Source organism: Mastigoproctus giganteus, chromosome 10, assembly GCF_048544385.1.
Source record: "Mastigoproctus giganteus isolate SK-2022 chromosome 10, ASM4854438v1, whole genome shotgun sequence".
In the NCBI taxonomy this organism is placed as follows: Eukaryota; Metazoa; Arthropoda; class Arachnida; order Uropygi; family Thelyphonidae; genus Mastigoproctus; species Mastigoproctus giganteus.
In genome coordinates, this window is record NC_143584.1 from 173086666 (window position 1) to 173106250 (window position 19585).

Sequence of the window (19585 nt, forward strand, 5' to 3'; positions counted from 1 at the left end):
ATCTGGAGCACTTGCAAATTGCGTCGTCTGAGCACCTGCGAGATGATCTGACTGAGGTGTTTAAATGGATTGAGCAAGCTCACTATTGATGAGATTCTTCCTTTTGCTCAGACTACGCACATGAAGGGGCACAAATTCAAACTGAGGAAACTCAGTTGTGTGGAAATTTGCCTTTAGCCAGCCAGCAGTTGATTGCCGGAACAAACTGCCATCTGTTGTTGTGGAAGTTGATAGTTGAAATGAATTCAAGGAAGAACTAGATACAGATCACAATCCGAAAAAAGCTTTCGATCTCACCAGTAGTTTCGAGTTATTAATTTTTAAAAGTGGAAAAGAACTTTATAACCATCCTGTCCGATTTTCATTACGCCTTCTTCGACTTAAATAAGAAAAATGTGAGTCGAAAAAGGCATAATGAAATATGTAAGCATAGAAGGCCTAATGTAGTCCTCCCCCCCCCACCTCATGTGGACATGTGTGTGTATAGGTAGGGTGGCTCCTAGAACGTCCGTTCAAATCACCTCGTTTCTTTGTACATTGAACAGACTCTGAAAAACAGGCCAGCGTGTAATAGTGCAATGTTCGTGTACTTTAATGCATGTTGTGTTATGCTGACCTCTTGGCTACCTAGAAGCAGCTATCACCAGGAAGACTGCTTCTAGATACTCGTCCACACCACGGAAAGATGGGCCAGTTCCAGTAGATGGGACGCATAAGGTCTCAGGTTATAAGACCTTATCATAACCTGAGATAAGGTGACGAGCCCTTATCGAACCGTGAGCTGTTACTAAAAATGATGTTTGTAAACTTGGTGTAAACCAGCTTCGAACTGTTCTGTCACTTAAGAAGGTAACACCCGGAATAAATTTATTTGTCACTCGACCAGAAGATACAGTGTCCCATCTTGTTTGCCACAAATTAACAATCTCGTTTAAACACCTTCTCTTCTCCCTCTTAATGTCAGAATTTATATCAACTTCTGTACCAACAAGTCTAGTAGGTATTTTCTTCTTAATGCCATAGCACAGCCCTCGATAAGCCACGAACAAATCCAAGGGGACTGCCCCAGCCATCACTTGAAGTGCAGTCGCAGCTACAGTTCTACATACCCTTAATGTTCTTTGCAGTGAGTTTAGTTTAGCCTGAGATTTAACAAGAGCCACTCTGTGAGACAAAACTCCCGCTGCATACGTAACCATAGGCAGAAAAACCACCTTATTATATAAAAATAAAGTTTTATTGGACACACTCCAAGCTGCTCTTGATACTCTTATAACATAACCGGCAAATTTCCTGATCTTGCTGCGTAGATGGGTTATATGCGCATAATAAGACAACTTGTGATCAATAATGAGCCCCAAGTATTCAGTTTCAGAAACCATAGTCAACTGTCTCCCATTTAATTTTATTTGTGGCGGTCGTCCCAAATGAAGTTTTGTTTTAAAAAGCATCATTTTGGTCTTTCGGGGGGCTAATGGTAAGCTTAAATCCTTGTGCCCATGTATTAATATCATTTATTACACGGTTTGCATTTTGCTCCAAATTCTGTTGTGATCAACCTGCCACAATTAATGTGACATCATCAGCAAAAGCTATCACATGACAATTTATTTGTGGTCGAACCAGCCAGTTCTGTAGCACCAGATTCCAAATGGAAGAACCTAATACAGAGCCCCGAGGGCAACCTCGCGTAATTTGTCTTTGAAGGAGAAAATGTTTAGACCTTACAGTCACATATCTCTCAGAAAAATAACTCCTGAACAGACTGTATAACTGCTTAGAACACTCAGCACGACTCAGTTGAGAAAGAGCTGCCTCCCACCATACTGAGTCGAACGCACCTTCAAAATCTATATACATAGGAAGTTCATATTTTGAATCAGAGTTTGAAATGTATGTTTGAAAATCCAAAAGAACATCCGCGCACGATTTTCCCGGTGTAAAACCATACTGATTAGGTGTAATCATGTCATGGCGTTCTAACAATTCTTGTAAACGTATTGCCATTAACCTCTCTAACACTTTAGCCAGATTAGCCAATAAAGCAATTGAACGGTACGACTTAGGCTCAAATAAAGGTTTCCCAGGCTTCCTAATTATCCTCAAGTATCAACTTGAGGTATAATTGAGGTCTCAGGTATCAACTTGAGGTTTTTCAAGTTGATACCTAACATGTTAGATATCAACTTGAAAAACCTCACTATGAATGCATTCTCAATCAAATCTATTCCTGGACATTTTGCGAAATTAAGTTTCTTTAACACGCCTGCCAGTTCATCTATTGTAAACGCCATAGTATTGCCTCTAGCTACATAAAACTCATTTTTTCTCGGCAGTTCGGATTGGCACTGTGAGTCTAAGATGGGATCGTCATCCGGGAACAGCCTGGGCAATATTGCATCTACTGAATCCTCCCAGCCAATAATCTCAGTAGAATCCTCTTGAATTGTATTAAATACCTCCAAACTTCTCAGTTTATCTCTTAACAACTTATATAGCAAACCTCAGGGATCATTTCTCCCCGATTCTTTTACAAACAGTCGCCAGGTTTCTCTCTTCCGAGTTGCCATGGTTCCCTTGTAATTATTTTTAAGAGATACGTAATTGTCATGCAATCTAGCTACCTCAGAATGACCCCAATTCCGATGCCGCTGGTACTGTCTCCTAGCCCGATATACAGCCCGTCGTAAGACAGTCAGCTCGTTTGTCCACCATGGGCAGGATTTTAGTTTAATAACCTTCTTCCTACCTGACTTATATGTCGCTCTTACTATTGAATCCTCTATAGTATTAGCTAAACATATTGCAGATTCGCGAAATATCTGTTGTTGTTTATCAGAGGGAAAGTCCCGAAGAACAGAAGCTTCATACATGGACCAATCAAACGATTTCAATGAAAACCGAACAATGTGCCGTATCCGATCTTGAGTACCAGTTAAACCCGGCACATTCTTCACCTAAAATAATATAGCTCGATGATCACTTGATGTCCAATCAGGCATTACCTTCCAGTTACAAATACAATGTCTAATACCAGAAGTTGTAGTTAAATCAATATTAAATTCACCCATTGGACCACAGAATGTAGACAGTTGATTTGACTTGTTCATTACAAATAAATTATTGCTCGATACAAACTCTTCCAGCAATAAACCTCTCATGTCAGATGTTACACTATACCACAATGGAGACTGCATTAGCGTCTGTCGAAATAATCACTTGTTTAGGTCTTAAAATGAGCAACACATACTCTAAATAATCCACACAATTATTAAAGTCCATTGAAGGAGCACAATACAGAGATATAAGATACATTTGCCGAGGCTACCATAACACATGTAGCAAACTGGTTGCATAACCTATGAACAACCACTACGCCTAGATCTCTATTATTGACCACAATTCCAGTTTTAGGCTCTTCCTGCACCGGTTGTATTATTCGTGACGCTAAGGGATAACCAAGTATTCTAGATGTTTGCTCACCTGGAAATCTAGCCCAATAAGGTTCCTGTATTGCCACCAAATCAATTTGAAAATCCTCACTAATCTTCCTAATCTCGTCCGCTACCAATCTCGATCGTTGTCCATTAAGCTGCATTATAAAAAAAACTTCAGTTAACTCTGGATCTTCTTCCAATCCCCTCTCTCTCTCTTCGTTCATTACAACTATTCATTAGCAGTACGAGTTCGTACCATTTCCAGTGCTCTTTGATATTCTGGACATCTAACGTCCCTTACTGAATGGCAAAAATCCCGCTTACGGCGCTTGCAGTTAGTACAGCTTGGCTCCTGATCTTTGTTTGGGCATTCAGCGTATACATGCCCCCCCCCCACTTTGCACAGTGACCACAAGTAGGGGAGCTGCGAGTACAATATTTCGTAACGTGTCCATATCCAAGACATAAAAAGCATCTGGAAACTATAGTAAAGGGTCGGTGCCTATGCGCACTTACTGCCAAGTATAAACGATCCAATGTGGATATAAGCTTATATAACCTTGGGGAGAGAGTAATAACCCAGTGTACAAAAGCTGTACTGCTAAGACTTGGTCGTAAACCTAAAACTTATGTCTTTCTTAACTTCCTCGAACGTGATCCCGCATTCTTACAAATTCTTACAGTATAATTCTTCAATGATATCTTCCTGACTTAACTCCTTAGGAATATCATATATAATCACAGATGGGTTGCCCTTTTTGGGAACACCCGTTGTTATTCCAACATACGCCAAAGAATCCGATGCAGCTATATTCACCAAATCCGTCTTTATACCTGTGTCTAATAATACACCTTTATCTCGCACCAACCGTAGCGCTCGGACTTTCACTGCCTTAAAATCATTTTTTAAAGCATTTGCCACAGCAGTTTTCACTTCAGAACTCGATTTAAGCTCACTACTATCAGAAGCTCGAAGAATCATGAGATTTTCTCCAGACCTGAGTATTCCTTCCTTGGGACGAGTACCACTCGCTATCTCCGCATAAGTACGCTTTACTTCCACCCCCTGCACTTGCACATAATCTTGACTACCTATTACACCCTCCTCTTCACTCACTACTTTGTGGGCCTCACTCTTACTATAAGACTCAGACGAAAATGTTTGAATAAATGTTCTAGTAAATTCGCCCGTTTACTGATCTCAGCATTTAAAGCTCTAAGTTTTTCATTTTCTATTAATACAACCGTAGTCGCTGTTTCTAACTTAGCCCATTTGTCCATAATTATGTCTCCTGCCTTCTTTGTAACCTTATTAACTTCTGCCAAGAGGAAGCTCCTAATGTCTTTCCTCATTTTAGAGATCCCCTCACACATTGACGATACATCTTGTACATTGTATAGCTCATCAATCATAGTTTCAACATCCTGACATGGTATAAGTTGCACCTCAGTATTCGCAGCTACCTATTCACTAACTTCTTCTTCATGCCCTAACTGAATAGCTGTATTCCCATAAGCTCTAAACTGATCCTGACTACGTCCTCTAGAGTATACAAACTCTCCATATTTTATAAACTCTTCCTGCGACTGTGGCATTTTAGGTGGAAGTAGGGGGGAACCGTCCTCCCCTGTATCAGATCCCACTGTATGCTTCCTAACTGTTCCACTTGATCCTTCCATAGTTCTTATTAAATTCAATTATCCAACTATACAGCTAAACAATATGTTAGTTCTTATTAATTTCGAACAGTAAACTCAAACTGATTACTTTGCAGTGAAAACTAATCAACTGCTAGATTATCAAAAAAAAAAAAAAAACCCTGCAGAACAATAAACCAGTACGCTATTCTTTTCTACTGATCCCTATGCCCCCCTCAGTAGTACTTTTCAGCAGTACTTCGCCCTCCCCTCACGAAAAAAGACTTAAGTTTTGCTCAATAGTGAAAGCAACGCCATTAGCATCGGCAAATTTCCTCGAGGACTTCTTACGTCACTTATTGGCTGTCGTCCGAAAACGCTTTCGACTGCGACTCCTGAGTTTATGCTGTACCCTGAACACAAGTTTGCACTTCATTTCGCAACGGCAGAAAATCTTGTTCTGCAAGGTCCCATGCGCACACCAACCAATGGATAGTCAGAATTCAAGTTTTGCGTACCCGTTACCAGACAACCACTTAAGCCTAAATTGCTGCAGGTTGTTTTGGAGCAGTTTAGCCAAATGTCTTTATAGCCAATTCTGCTAGTATTTTATATTGGAGAAAGAGCATGGATTTAATAGCAGGAGATTTCTGTCGTACAGAATTCTGGGTACGTACCATTCGTCAGTTGTAAAACGTGCGATTGCAAAAGCAATCATTAATTAATGACAAGGTCACATTTAATTAATTATACATTTATAATTAAATTATTATTTATAAGTCGAAAACTAGAATTGCCATCATTCGAAGTTCTTGAGTACCTCATACATCGAGAAATCTTTGACCTATATATAAAAAATAGATAATAAAATATATAAAATAGCAACCCATTGTCAGATAGAACAGTACAGATGTCTTGAATAACATTTAGATAATGAGCAGAAATTTTAATCACATGTTGAAGGGTCAACATATGGTGTGTATAATGTATAATTCGGCCCTGTGGATGAATTAATGGTGTTTCATCAGGAATAACAATAATTTGTTACACTGATCGTTGTTGAAATAATCTACCAAAAAAGAAACGAAAGTGAAAAGAAAATGCATAATAAAATAAAATAATTTAAATACACAAACAAAAAAATCAAAAGATGTCGCTGTTTTCGCCAATATTGCAAATCCGCTGTTAGGGATGCGCAGTAATCAGCTATATTGTTATGTTTTGCGCAGGTCATTGTACCACTTAATAAGAGAGACAAGAACTGATTTCTGTTTTATGATCTACTTTCTTATTTGTAATTCTGTTTTCTTTTTTTTTTGTTTTAATAATAATAATAATAATAATAGTAATCTATATTTTACCTTTCAAGTGTATTTAAAAATTCCGTTCAAATTTGCACTTGTCTCACGTCAGATATCTTTTGTCAGATATCTTTTGTTTCTTTCTTAGTCACATGACTAAATCACGTGGTATGACGTTGCATAACGTTTCGCTACTGTTTAAATAGTTTTTTTCATAAGTAGAAGTGGTGTTTAGATATTAAAGAAAGATGCGGGTGACAAATAAACCGGTCAAATTTTTTCGATAAGCACCTATCATGAGTGACAGTTCGGATTTTTGTTTAACTCCCCTTTGGGTAAGTTCAGATTTATTTATATTTATAAACAGCAATATTTATAAACAGCAATAGTAGTTTAATATCTAAAGCATTATCAAACCGATCTTGGATATATATTCGTTCATGATATTTGTCTCGAGTTGTGCATCTACAAAGATGCAAAGGTAAATCATATATTTTTCGAAAAGTCTAAACAAGGAATAGAATTGATGCTATTAACCAGAATTTAATGAGTTAATTTTTAAATTCAAAATTAATCAACTGGTGCTTGTTGTTGTTGTTGTTGTTGTGGTGGTGGTGTTTTCTGGCGCAAGAGCTACTTAGACCATATTGCGCCTTTCAACTGGTGCATTCGCGCAAATGGCTAACTGGCATTATAAATTAACATGGTATAAGTACCATGCTGAACAGTTTTGGGAGTACTTTTATTACTCCAGGTACTGATTAAATAAACTAGCGACTGGATGTTAACGTGGAACCTTATTTATATTAGCCATATTTTTTAATTTGTTAAAATGCTTTTGAAAACTTGGCTTTAATGAAAGATTAATAAGTTTAATATTCTGTTTAAAAAAAAGAGGAAAATAAAACATGATATCGATTATCGATGCGCAATTACCAGGCGGTTCACTGGAGGTCAACATATGGTGTGTATAATGAAACTTCAACAGCAAGTACCTTTTTGTTTAGGATACACCATAACTAAAATCACTTTTTAAAATTCATATTAATTTAAATAACCTTTTTAGCAGGTGCAAATATGGATAGCAGTGAAATAGTGCCATCCATGTTTTCACGATTTTAGAATCGATTGATTCTAAAATCGATTTTAAGCACAATCTAGTAGATGCAATAATCTTTCAAGACCTCACGTTACAAGTGAAACCTTTAAAATGCGCTTTGTACATGTTTTCAAGTTGCCAATTTAAATTCATATCCATTAGAAGAAGATTTAAGTGAATTTCAAAATTTATTTTATAAATTGGCTTTAGAAGGTTCAGTTGACAGTAGTGGTTCTGTTATTTATTATGCTACTTTTGACAATGATGTGGCTATTGAGCTAGCTACTGATGAAGAAATAGTGCCAGAGGTCAAAAATAGTAACATAGATTTGGACAGTGATAATTCTGATAGTAGTGATGAAGTTATTATTGATAATCCGATCTCCCATGTTACGGTAAACTGAAGCACGTCAAGCTTTATAGACTCTTTATACTTAATGAATCAGGATAATGTTTAAAAATCTTTACAATCTTTACAATTTTCAACAAAATCAACTGCGTCAATCTACAATTTTGGATGAAAAGTTGGCTTTATACTCTTCGATAGGATCTCTAGCCAGTGGAATTTATAACTTCATTTTACAGCAGTTAATTTAAAAAGCTCTAAGGATTAGGTTCTGTAGTTAAAGCCTATTATATTTTAATAATAAATTATTTGCAACTTATATACACTCTGGGAAAATTGATAATGTCTTTTTTTATATTTAAAATTACTTTCTCTATTTAATTAGAACCTCGTACACCTCTAAATATTAAATAAAAAAGTTAGCAAAGTATGAAAGATACCCTGGCTAGCAGTTGCGGAAATAATCGCTGTCCTAATGCAGCGAGTTGTAATACTGTCTATTTTATTCAAATTTGGACTTTTTTGTAGCGTGGTTGAGTTAGTCGATCTCAGATGAAAGTCGTATGGTGTTTTCTCACGGGAACTGGGATTTTTCATCCAGCAAAGGCTACAGGTATAATGTACTGACGCCTCATAGCCTTTGCTTTGGCGCTTTCATCATCATCATCATCAGCCATTTTCAATCCACTGCAGGATGAAGGCCTCTCCAGCAACTTTCCAGTTCCTTCTGTTTTGAGCACTGGCCATCCATTTACTACCCACAAACTCATGAATTTCATCTATCCATCTCCGCCTTTGCCTTCCAGGTTTTCTTCTAGATCCTCTTGGATACCATTCTGTTATTTTCTTAGTTCATCCGTCATCATGTCTTCGAGCTATGTGTCCTGCCCAAGACCATTTTAGTTCTTTAGTTTTGATAAGAATGTCCTTTACTTGAGTTTGTTGCCTAATCCATGTGTTTCTCTTCTTATCTAACAGTCTGATTCCCAATATAATTCGTTCCATTCTTCGCTGTGTAGTTCTCGGCTTCTCTTCCATTCTTTTGATGAGCGCCCAAGTTTCACTTCCATAAGTCATGGTGGGGAGTATACATTGATTCATTATTTTACGTTTCAGACAAACTGGGATATTGCTCTTCAGTATGTGACTATATTTCCTGAATGCTATCCATCCAAAATTTATTCTTCTCTTGACTTCCAGCCATTTATCATTATTACAGCTAATAACTTGTCCCAGATAAGTATATGACTCCACCTTTTCAATTACTGCTCCTTCAATCATTATTTCCCTTTCCGTGGCATACTTGTTCATCATTACTTTTGTTTTAGCCATATTCATCTTTAGTCCAAAATCCTTACTAACTGTGCATAACTGATTAAGATTTTCCTCTAATTCTTTGGGATCATGGCCTATGACCACAATGTCATCTGCAAATCGTAAATGGTTTAGGTACTCTCCGTTCACATTGACTCCTTTCTGCGACCAGTCTAATCTTCTGAAAGCTTCCTCAAGGGCAGCAGTAAACAGCTTCGGAGGTATTGTGTCTCCTTGTCGAACTCCTTTCTCGATTTTAAATTTCCTACTGTCTTTGTCTAGTCTAATAAAGGAGGTAGCACTCTCGTATATTTTCTTCAAAATCATAATATGTGGGGTATCTATGCCTTGTCTTTCCAGTGCCCGATACATTGACTTATGCTGTATGGAGTCAAATGCCTTTTCATAATCCACAAATGCCAGCCATAATGGTGTTTTATATTCATTTGCTTTCTCCATTAGCTGTGATATTACGTGAAGGTGATCCATAGTTGAGAATCCTGTCCTAAAGCCAGCTTGCTCTTTCGGTTGATTCCCATCAAGTATTCTTTCTAATCTGTTAGTAATGACCCTTGTGAACAACTTGTAGATGTGGGATAACAAGCTAATTGGTCTGTAATTTCCAATTTCTGATTTATCTCCTTTCTTATGCAGCAAAACTATGGTTGCATTATTCCACTGCTTAGGTGTCACACCTTTTCTAATGCACTTTGTGAAGAGCCTTGCCAGTTTTTGTGTTATGTCTCTTCCTCCCAATTTTAACAACTCTACAGTAACTTTATCTTCCCCCGGGGCTTTCTGATTCTTCATTTTCTTCAATGCATGTTCTACCTCATCAGGACGAATATTGGGTATGTTGTATGTGTTGCTACTTTGCAATCCATCTTCCCCACTGCTGGCATCATTCCCCTGCTTCTTGTATAATTCTCTATAGTAGTCTTCTGCTATTTGAATTATGCCTTCTCTGCTGTTTATAAGTACACCACCGCTATTCTTCAGTTTCTGTATCATTTGTCTTTCTGTATTACTGCTCATGGCTGCTGATTTAAATCCTTTGTTTTCCCTTAATGCTTGTTCTACTTTTCTTGTGTTAAATCTTCTTATGTTCTCTCTGAGTCACTTTCTAATGGCTTTGCATAACTCAGTATACTCAATTTTCTCCCTGTCAGTGTTTTTCTTGCTCTTCATTTGTCGTCTTCGGTTCATCATGACAAGTGTTTCTTGACTAATATTTTTCTTTTTTTTCTTTGGATTTCTTTTTCCCTATAGGTTTTTTGGGCTTTATCACTTTCAGAAAGTTGTAATATTCCTCGTCGATATCTTGGTCCTGAGCAGTCTGCAGAAGCTCAAACTTGTTCTTAAGTTCCAGTACATACTGCTTTTTCTCCTCCTCTGTTATCTCAAAGACCTTTGTATTATTTACTCGAGTCGGTTTTTCCTTTCCTTTCCTACATCGATTTCAAGTGTACATCTTACCATTCTGTGATCACTTCCAACATTTACCTTATTCAGGACGGTAACATCATTCACAATATATCTTCTGTTAGTGAGGATGAAGTCGATTTCATTAGTTGTTAATCCATTTGGGCTCTTCCATGTCCACTTTCTGTTCACCCTTTTCTTGAAAAAAGTGTTCATTACTGACAGTCCTTGAGATCCTGCAAATTCCACAAGTCTTTCACCTCTTTCATTTCTTTCACCAATTCCAAAATTTCCTAGTTCCCCTTTCTGAGCTGTTTTGTCTTTTTCCAACCTTAGCATTGAAGTCAGCCATAATAATAATGTAGTGGGTTTTCTGCTCATCTAGAAGACTCTCAATTTCGGTGTACATTTCTTCAACCTCTTCATCATCATGGCTCGATGTTGGTGCATAAATCATTATAATCTTTAGCTTGTACCTCTTAGAAATCTTGAGTATTAGCCTTGACACCCTTGGTGATGTACTTTTGAATTCCAAAATGTTGTTTTTAAAATCTTTATGGACCAGAAACCCAACTCCACCTTCACTCCTTCCATTGGTGTACAGCAGATTTCCACTTGATAAACTTATAAGTGATTCATTTCTTCTTCTTGTTTCAGCCAAACCGATGATATTCCAATTCACAATTTCTAATACCTTTTCCAGCACTAATATCCTGTCTTTACCGATGAGTGATCTTACGTTATAACAGGTCAAGTTCAGTTTCCGTGCATGGCAGCCTGGTCGTACCCAGAGATTCTTAGCACCCTCTGCTTCCACTCTGATCCTCTCGCTGTCGTAAGAGGGGGAGTGAAAGCTGCTGGGGACTGAGGGCCATTTGTTTCGTCGTGCTTTCATGTGCTGGAGGGTTTGGTCTCTTCCTCTTCACGCTGACCAGGCGTCTTGAAGAGAACCACTCTACACGTTCGTTGCCACCTAAGTGACGTAACAGGGCTTATCATCGAGAAGGTGTGCATGAGTGGATTTTAAGGAGGCAGGCCAACCGGACTTTTCCTAAATCTTCTGTAATAGAGAGATATTGGATCCATCAGTGTTTTAGGCTGAGTGTCTGAGAACACACAGGATACCTGTTCTCCTCTAAGCCCCTCTTGGCGCTTTACACACGTGCAAATCGGCTCTGGACAGGCTTGTGTCAGACATATTTAAACTCATTTATTTCCACCAACCATCTTATAGAAAAATTTCAGCATTGAAATTAGGAGGATAGTCAAAAATTTACTGAAACTAATTTTATTGAAAACTAATATTTTCATCTTTAAAATGAATTTTTATTATTTCCTCTTCAAGATAAGATGCCTACAAGGAAAGTAATTAAGAAACAGCAAGCTAATGCGAACTTCTGCGTCGCCTTGCACAAAACACCAATAAAAAAAACTTTTTTTTGGTGTTTTATCAAATGGTGTTTATAAAAATCTTAGAATTATTATTAAATAATTTGTATGTTTAATAATTATTAATTTTTTAAGGAAATATATTAATGTTACAAATATTATTTATACAGAATTAATATTTATTTTTAAAACTAATCAAAATATCACATGGGAGCGAGTTAAGTAAACAACACCGACATATCACGTGAAAATTATGTTGTTTGCAAATGTTGTAATTATTGAAATTTGGCTTTTTAGGAATCACAGTTCTTATCATTAGGCTTGTAGGAGCGGTTCCTGGACTGGAGAAGATTCAACTACCGGAACTGAATAAATCTAAGTGTTTTTACTGAAGTGTATTCAATGTAACTGCAACATTTTCAATAAAGCAACTTAACTTTCGCGTGATATATTAATGTTTCTTACATGATTTATTTCCATATGATTGTAATTATGGTGAAAATACTTTATATTCATTCGTTTCTGCCATCAAGATATTAAAACAAGGTATTACATTAATTGAAGATTTTTGATTTGTTTTGTTTTGTTCTTCAGGATGAAAAGGTCACTTGGTATACAGATATTCCTGACTTTACTCCGTGTTTTCAGAATACGATATTAATATGGATTCCTCAGGGATTCGTTTTTTTAATGGCGCCTCTCGAGATTTGGCTCTCGCAGTCCAAACGTAAGAGGAACTTGCCTTGGACATGCCTGAACATTACAAGAATGGTTCGTTGACTAGTAATGCCTTATCCAGTAATCAATCCTTACCACAGGATAACTTAAATGGTATCAATAATTAAAGAGGAATTGTTTCTATTTAAATTGAAATTAGCATAATTGTCAATTTAGATGGTTAAAAAATTAATGTCTTAATTTTTTTTTTCTTTTAGGTGTTTTCGATATTTTTGATAGTTTTGTGCCTTGCCGATTTATCTACTTCACTCCACAACTATATACAGTCAAAAGGTGTTCCTTTAGCAGTCATCAGCGGTTCAGCCTTTAAGATTTTAGCATTTGTAAGTGATTAATTGCTAGTTAGTTGGAATGGAAAAATTCTAATAAGCAGAAAAATTTAAAATACAATCGGGTGTTTGATCAAAAATTAAAGGAAATAAAATAGATACTGCATTGTGTTGTATACACATATTTTCATGCATATTCAGGGAATGTTAAAGCTAAAATATTGGGTTAAGGGTAGAAAAGGCAAAATTTGTTTCTAAAATATGTAATTACATTGAACCAAATTGAATATACATACAATATTCGGTTACTCTTATGTTTAATTCCTTTGATTATTAGCTAACCATTTGATTTTTCTTATTTTCTATACTATAATACTGTAACTTTAAAAGGTAATCTGCATATAGAGAATTAATACTTTAACTCTAACTTTTACTTCTTTTTTTGAGGTTAAGCTAAAAATACCTTTCAGTTTTTCTTATACAATAAAGAGCGACTGGAGACGTTTTGCATAGTTCTGTAGTTGCGTAGTTGTAGTTAAAGGAATTTGTAGCAGAGAATTATTTTTTTGAATATGTTAAGGCTTTTATATGTTTTTTGTAGACGAGGAGTCGCCTTAAAATTTCAGATTAATCCCGATTTTAATAGAAGTAGAAGCCCCTCTCTAAAATCAGCTAAAATGAAGTAAATTAAACTTGCCACTTATAGCTGTAAGAAGAGAATTCATCCTTCTAATATGGACTCGTGTTTTTTTTTTTTTTATTGATCAAACAAACTACATTTATCTAAAAGCTACATATTAAAAAATAACATTTGTAAGTGCATTTAGTTAATTTGGCATTCTCTATGTTATTTTATAGTGTTATTATTATTTTATTTATTTATTTTTTTGTATTTATTCTACAGTTTAGATTTTGTTCATTCTTTTAGATTTTGAATTTTCTCTTAATCGCTTTAAATAATTATTGCATTTAAGATTTATTTTATATTTTATTATAAAAGTCCTCATTATATTATTGTATCTTTCTCTCAGGAATAACATAAGATTTTTAAAAAAAAATTCTATGACCCAAATACTGTACTATGCTTGTTGGTGAATCCATTTATTATTAAAATGAACTTTATCATCCATTATCAATTGGGATATAAAGAACCATGAACACCAGTCTCGGCTTGGTGTTCATGGTTCTTCTCGATTCATAGATAAGGTACAGTTTGCCTTATGGGTCTTAGTTGTCTTTATTCCTTCAAGTAGATAAAAGAAGAAAACATTTTTTACAGTTTTATCTAGCTAAAGATTTTGTTATCGGTTTGTAGAAGCATTGCATAATTTAGAATTTAATTTTTCAGATAACGACATTGCTACTACAGTGGGGATGTGTGCGGTCGGGGAGAAGATCATCCACAGTACTTTTCATATTTTGGTTACTTCAATCATTTTGCGGATTAGTGTCGTACAGATCATCATTAAGGGGGATGTTTAGTTACGTAAGTGGTCTTTATGTATATATGTAGTCTTTATGATGTATGTGGTCTTTATGATCATAGAATTAATCGCCTCATTATATCTAATTTAATTTCAATGGAAATCGTACTATGTGAGCGACGCATAAATATATTTTTAAGAATAATTTTAATCAAAAACTTCTAGAAACAAGTATTTAATAGGGGTAGCCAACCTTGTCACCTAGAGCCCGTTCCAGAACCTACCGAAATCATTATTTCTCTTCCCCTACTGATCAGCTCCTGGGTACCATCAAATTTTTTTTTTTGCTAAGTTAAAGAAAATTTATGCTAAGCTTATAATTAAAAATATAATAATAAATAAAATAATTTTACCTTTATAAAATAAATTTAATATAGGTTAACGAATGAATGTTCGCCCTTAAAGGACTGGTGTCACGAGGAGCTCGCTAATCCCTCTAATTACCTAAGCTAAATTAAAGTTAAAGACGAGTCGATAAATAAAGATTCTTTCACTGAAACTCTAAGTCGTTATTTAATCAGTGTTTTAAAATTTTTTGAAGCTGACACGTTATGTATCCGCCAGAAATAATTGACACCTACACCCAGACTTTTGTAATTACAGTATTTGATACACCATCCATTTTTGTTCCTTTCCTTTAATTTGATGGTATATGCAACGGTACGCAACTTCCTTTGTTTCGAGCCAAAAACAGTAAAGGAAAGAGAGAGAAGGCAGTTGTGCGTTACCAGGAACAAAGTTAATCGAGTCTATTTGGAATTGACTAAGTCGTTATTAGCTTTCAAAGAGATAATCACCTCCTTTGTCCCTGTTAACAAAGTTCTTTGTATATCAACAGACAGAACTTCGAGGATGGACTATTCTTGCAGCCTGTTTATTCTGCTCAGAGAATTTCATGCCAGACTTACAATTACTCTTCACATTTGAATATTTTTATTATATAATACAGTAGCTGTGATCCCCATAATTTTTACAGAGCAACAGCAGTCTAAAACCAAAAGTGTTAAACCAAAATGTAAACCGTAGGTTGGCAACCCCTAGTCCTAGATTTTTAAATCTCTTTGTAAAACGTCTTTATAATTATCATAATGTATTTCAACTTTGTAATTTACTAAAGAAATATTTAATGTCTTATTTATTTTTTTTTTAAATTGCAGAAAGTGCATCTGATTAGTCACGAAGAATTTCTCTTAAATATGCTGTACTATCCTTTGGTTGTTTGCCAGCTCTTGTTATCTGCCTTCAATGACACATCACAGATAGATGAGGTACTTAAGAGTACAATCTTTAATATTTTATACCTCTCAGTCTGTAACTAACATTAATTTCAACTTAATAGTAACTTTTACACTGTACAGTGCATATTTGTTTAATTATTTTGATAATGACAGCAAATGGAAATAAAAATAATTTAATTTTTCGATCTGTTGGGCATTTAGATCACTGCGCTGTTCCATTTGGATTTTAAAATATAAAATCGTTCACCTTTTCTTACAGATTACACACCTACACGAAGAACCATTTCTGTCTCGTATGACTTTTTCTTGGATCGACAAGTAAGATATTTTCTTCTTAAGTATTATTAAGTTGTTCGAATTTTCAAAATTTAAGGAAGAAATTGATCTTTCCAATTACGATTTTTGCAGATACGTGTTTAAAGGTTTTCGCTATATTCTGAAAATTGACGAACTGGTGATATTACCTCCGTTTCTAAAATCAGAAATGCTATGGAAGAGATTGAATTCCACAGTTCAACGGACCTTTCGTACCAAGTAAGAATCGCTAGTTACAATTTTTATTTATTTATTTAATCAGGTAAAGAAAAGATACATCCACCCCTTGACAGCAATCAAATGCTAGGAGGGCAAACACAACTATAAAAATGAACACAATATCAATATTGGGTAAAATAAAATATACAGAAGTTAAGACAGATTAGGTTCGAAATAATACTCTAAATACATTCAGCGTCTGTCCAAGAAGAGTGTGGGGATGCCAACAAGATGCTGCAGGCTACAGGAGAAGGATCGCATATCATCCTCCAACACAGTAGCCACGTAAAGGGATGGCGAAATGGAAGATCTAAAAGTGGAGGACTGTGTAGGTAGAGGCGAAAACTTTTGATCTGAAGGCTTTGTCGACACAAATCGTCTCAGGGTTGATATTCAGGTCGTTGAGGAGTCCAATCGTGTTTGCTGAGAACATATGGCTGAGCGAGCTGATTTGGTTGAGGGCAGGTCTGATCAAAGATGTTTGCTGGTTAGTTATTTTGCTGTTCTTCGTGGGCAGGATGATAAGGCCATCGATGTTAGGAGCATCCAGTTTACCCGAAATGAGTTTGGAGAGGGTAATTATGTTGCGAGTGGTGATGATTTGCTTCCAAGGGATCATTCCATGCAGCGAATGTAGTATAACCCAGGAGATAGTAAGGGGATGTCCTGAAGTCTTATTGAGGGATCGCAGAAGCCTATATTCAATCCCCAAGAACTGTCGCAGGTAGGTCGGAGGGGCAAAAGACCAGATTTCCGATGCGTAGAGTGCCATCGGTACTACACAAGTTGGACGAACCTAGTTATTAGCTTCTTATTGCCGTAACCAACCAGTTTCCTGTCGAGCAGAACAAAGGGCTGCAAATAATTTGTTTCTTGCTTCCTTGAAGTGCTCCAGAAAGGATAGGTTCGAATCCAAGACCAAGTCCAACTCCTTGTGAGAGTTGGCAAGTTTAATTTGATGTCCATTTATAGAGATGTGCATTGGATTTATTCTTCTCCCCTTTGTAAACTTCATCTAGGCAGATTTTTCGGCATTTAGCTCAAGACCAATGTATTGAAGAAATGTGCTTATCTGAGAGATTTGTTTTGTTGCAGCTCTTTGGACAGAGAGTGCTCGATCTGGCTGATCCCAATGAATGAAGAGCTTCAGATCGTCGGCGTACGATATCATGTTTTGGATATTTGCTAGCATGGGTTCCAAAGCCGCTGCGAACAGCGCTGCTGACAAAACGCCACCCTGTGGAACCCCTCTGAAGACAGTAAAGGATCGTGACAGACCATTGTGCTCAACAAGGAGCCGTCTTTCCTGCAAAATTTTATTGAGTACGGTGAGGAAGTGATCAGAAATCAGTTATCAGAAATCCTGTCATATGCAGATTTAACGTCAAGAAAAATTGTCGAGCTGCGTTCGAGAATTCAACGCTTCCTGTATGTGAAACAGCGTTTGAGGGAGAATTTGGTGGTAGATCTCCCAGGGATATCGTTGTGAAGGTGGCATGGACTATGATGAAAACAGTGCTCAATAAGTTGCGCTAGATTATCTTTTCAAAAACTTTAAGGAGCGAAGAGTCCACTGAGATCGGAAGAAAATCCTTCGCAGTTTTAGGCCTCGAATTCTTTGGAATGGGTTTGACCCAGTAGGGTGTCCAAACTTGAGGGGCCGAACATGTTCGCAAAATTTCATTAAAGATATCTAAAAGAACATCCTCAATGAAGACAAAGAATATTTTAATGATGGACAAATCAAATCTATCAGGCTCGACGGTAGCTTTGTTCGGTAACTTGTTTATTACTTTCAACAGATTTTCCTTTGTGATATTAAGTGTAGACAGGGGAGTCAAATCGCGTAAGGGGATGGGGAAGGTACAATTAGATTGTTATCTGATTAAGTTTCAAAAATTTTATTTCAAATAGAAATTTATAACGTCCACCATTAAGGATCTCTTTAAACACGTGTTTAAAGAGATCCTTAATGGTGGAATTATTCTGTCTGTCTCGATATATTGCTTTTAGAAACCTGTATTCAGAATAAAAGATACAAAAATGCCAAAGAACTTCAGACTAATTGCTAGACCGTAGTTGTACTGCACAAATATTTGAGAACGCCATCCAACTAGCAATTCCTCTTCCATTGTGAACTACATACCAACTCTATAGCCTCGATGTGACTTAGATATCGATATAGTACATCCTCAACAGTAAGTCACAAATTAACATTAAACTTTTCTTAATATTTTTGTCATCCAGTGAATCCTGATGACAAGAGTTGGTCACCATACGGGGTTTGTTCTCGCCTGATATAAGGCCTTTCTTAACACAAAGGCCAAAACATGTCATGTGGGCAATTGGATAAGAGCTTACCAGATTCTGAAATCCCAAATTGTTCATAGCATACATCCTTCAAAGTATAGTTCCAGCACCAACTGGAACTTTGGGGACCTCGTCCTCCGTGATTGTTTCCTAGGATAGAGTTTCCAGTGAAGCCGAATTATTTGAAAATTTTATCACAATTCGAGCAATATTAAAAGTTTTCATAGTCTATAGAATTTTTGTTTTATTTTATTATTTATTTATTTTTTATTATTATTTTTTTTCATTTTTATTAAACAGGCTTGCCAGCTCTTTGGGAACCTCTGAATATTCGGAAAAAAATAAATCCAAAGCAAGAAAGAGCACAATTGCCTGGTCACTGTTCAAGTCTTTTTGGCCTTTATTTATGCTAGCAACAATCATCGATCTGGTCTTTGACTTCATGAGAATGTTACCACCAATTATTCTCGAGTAAGGATCTCTTTTAAGGATCTGCCTGAATCCTTTGATCAATAGAATATCTAACAATTTCAAATTATTGGTTTAATATTAGTAATATTAGTTACTCATTTAATATTAATAATTATTTAATTAATAAAATAAAATTTTATCGCGTTTAATATTTAATAAACAACTAATTAATTAATAAAAGTAAATAGATAAAAATAAATATTTAATTTAATATTTTAAATGAATTTGTTAAATAATCATTTAATAATGTTTATTATTAATATGAAATATTTATTAAGTATAAAATTGATTTTTCCAAAATGCTCTCAATTTAATTTAATTTAACTATTAACAATATGTTTTCAGTTATTTAATAAAGTTCGTAACCAACGAAGAACCAACTTGGAAAGGATATTTGTACGCAGTAACCCTTTTTCTAAGCACGTTCATATCAAAGACGATGCTCGTTCATGCTGTCTATTATTGCGTATGTGTTTCAATTCAAGTGAAGTCGTCTTTAATTGCTGCTCTGTACAGAAAGGTAGGCCCACCTGAACATCCTCTTCATCATCGTACAATTTATATAATATGCTACGTTTCAAGATGTAAGTTTATA

The 19585-nt window shown here is 35.9% G+C and overlaps 1 protein-coding gene across 1 annotated transcript in view; it reads left to right on the forward strand.

The window, feature by feature from the left end:
* Positions 1 to 19585, forward strand: part of LOC150079506 (ATP-binding cassette sub-family C member 1-like) — a 29876-nt gene that overhangs the window by 1420 nt on the left and 8871 nt on the right. The window contains exons 2-7 of the mRNA XM_090383094.1: positions 7686 to 7870; positions 12882 to 13007; positions 15595 to 15705; positions 15935 to 15993; positions 16084 to 16209; positions 19336 to 19510. Coding sequence (XP_090239220.1) covers positions 7686 to 7870; positions 12882 to 13007; positions 15595 to 15705; positions 15935 to 15993; positions 16084 to 16209; positions 19336 to 19510 — 782 coding nt within the window. The remainder of the gene's footprint in view (positions 1 to 7685; positions 7871 to 12881; positions 13008 to 15594; positions 15706 to 15934; positions 15994 to 16083; positions 16210 to 19335; positions 19511 to 19585) is intronic.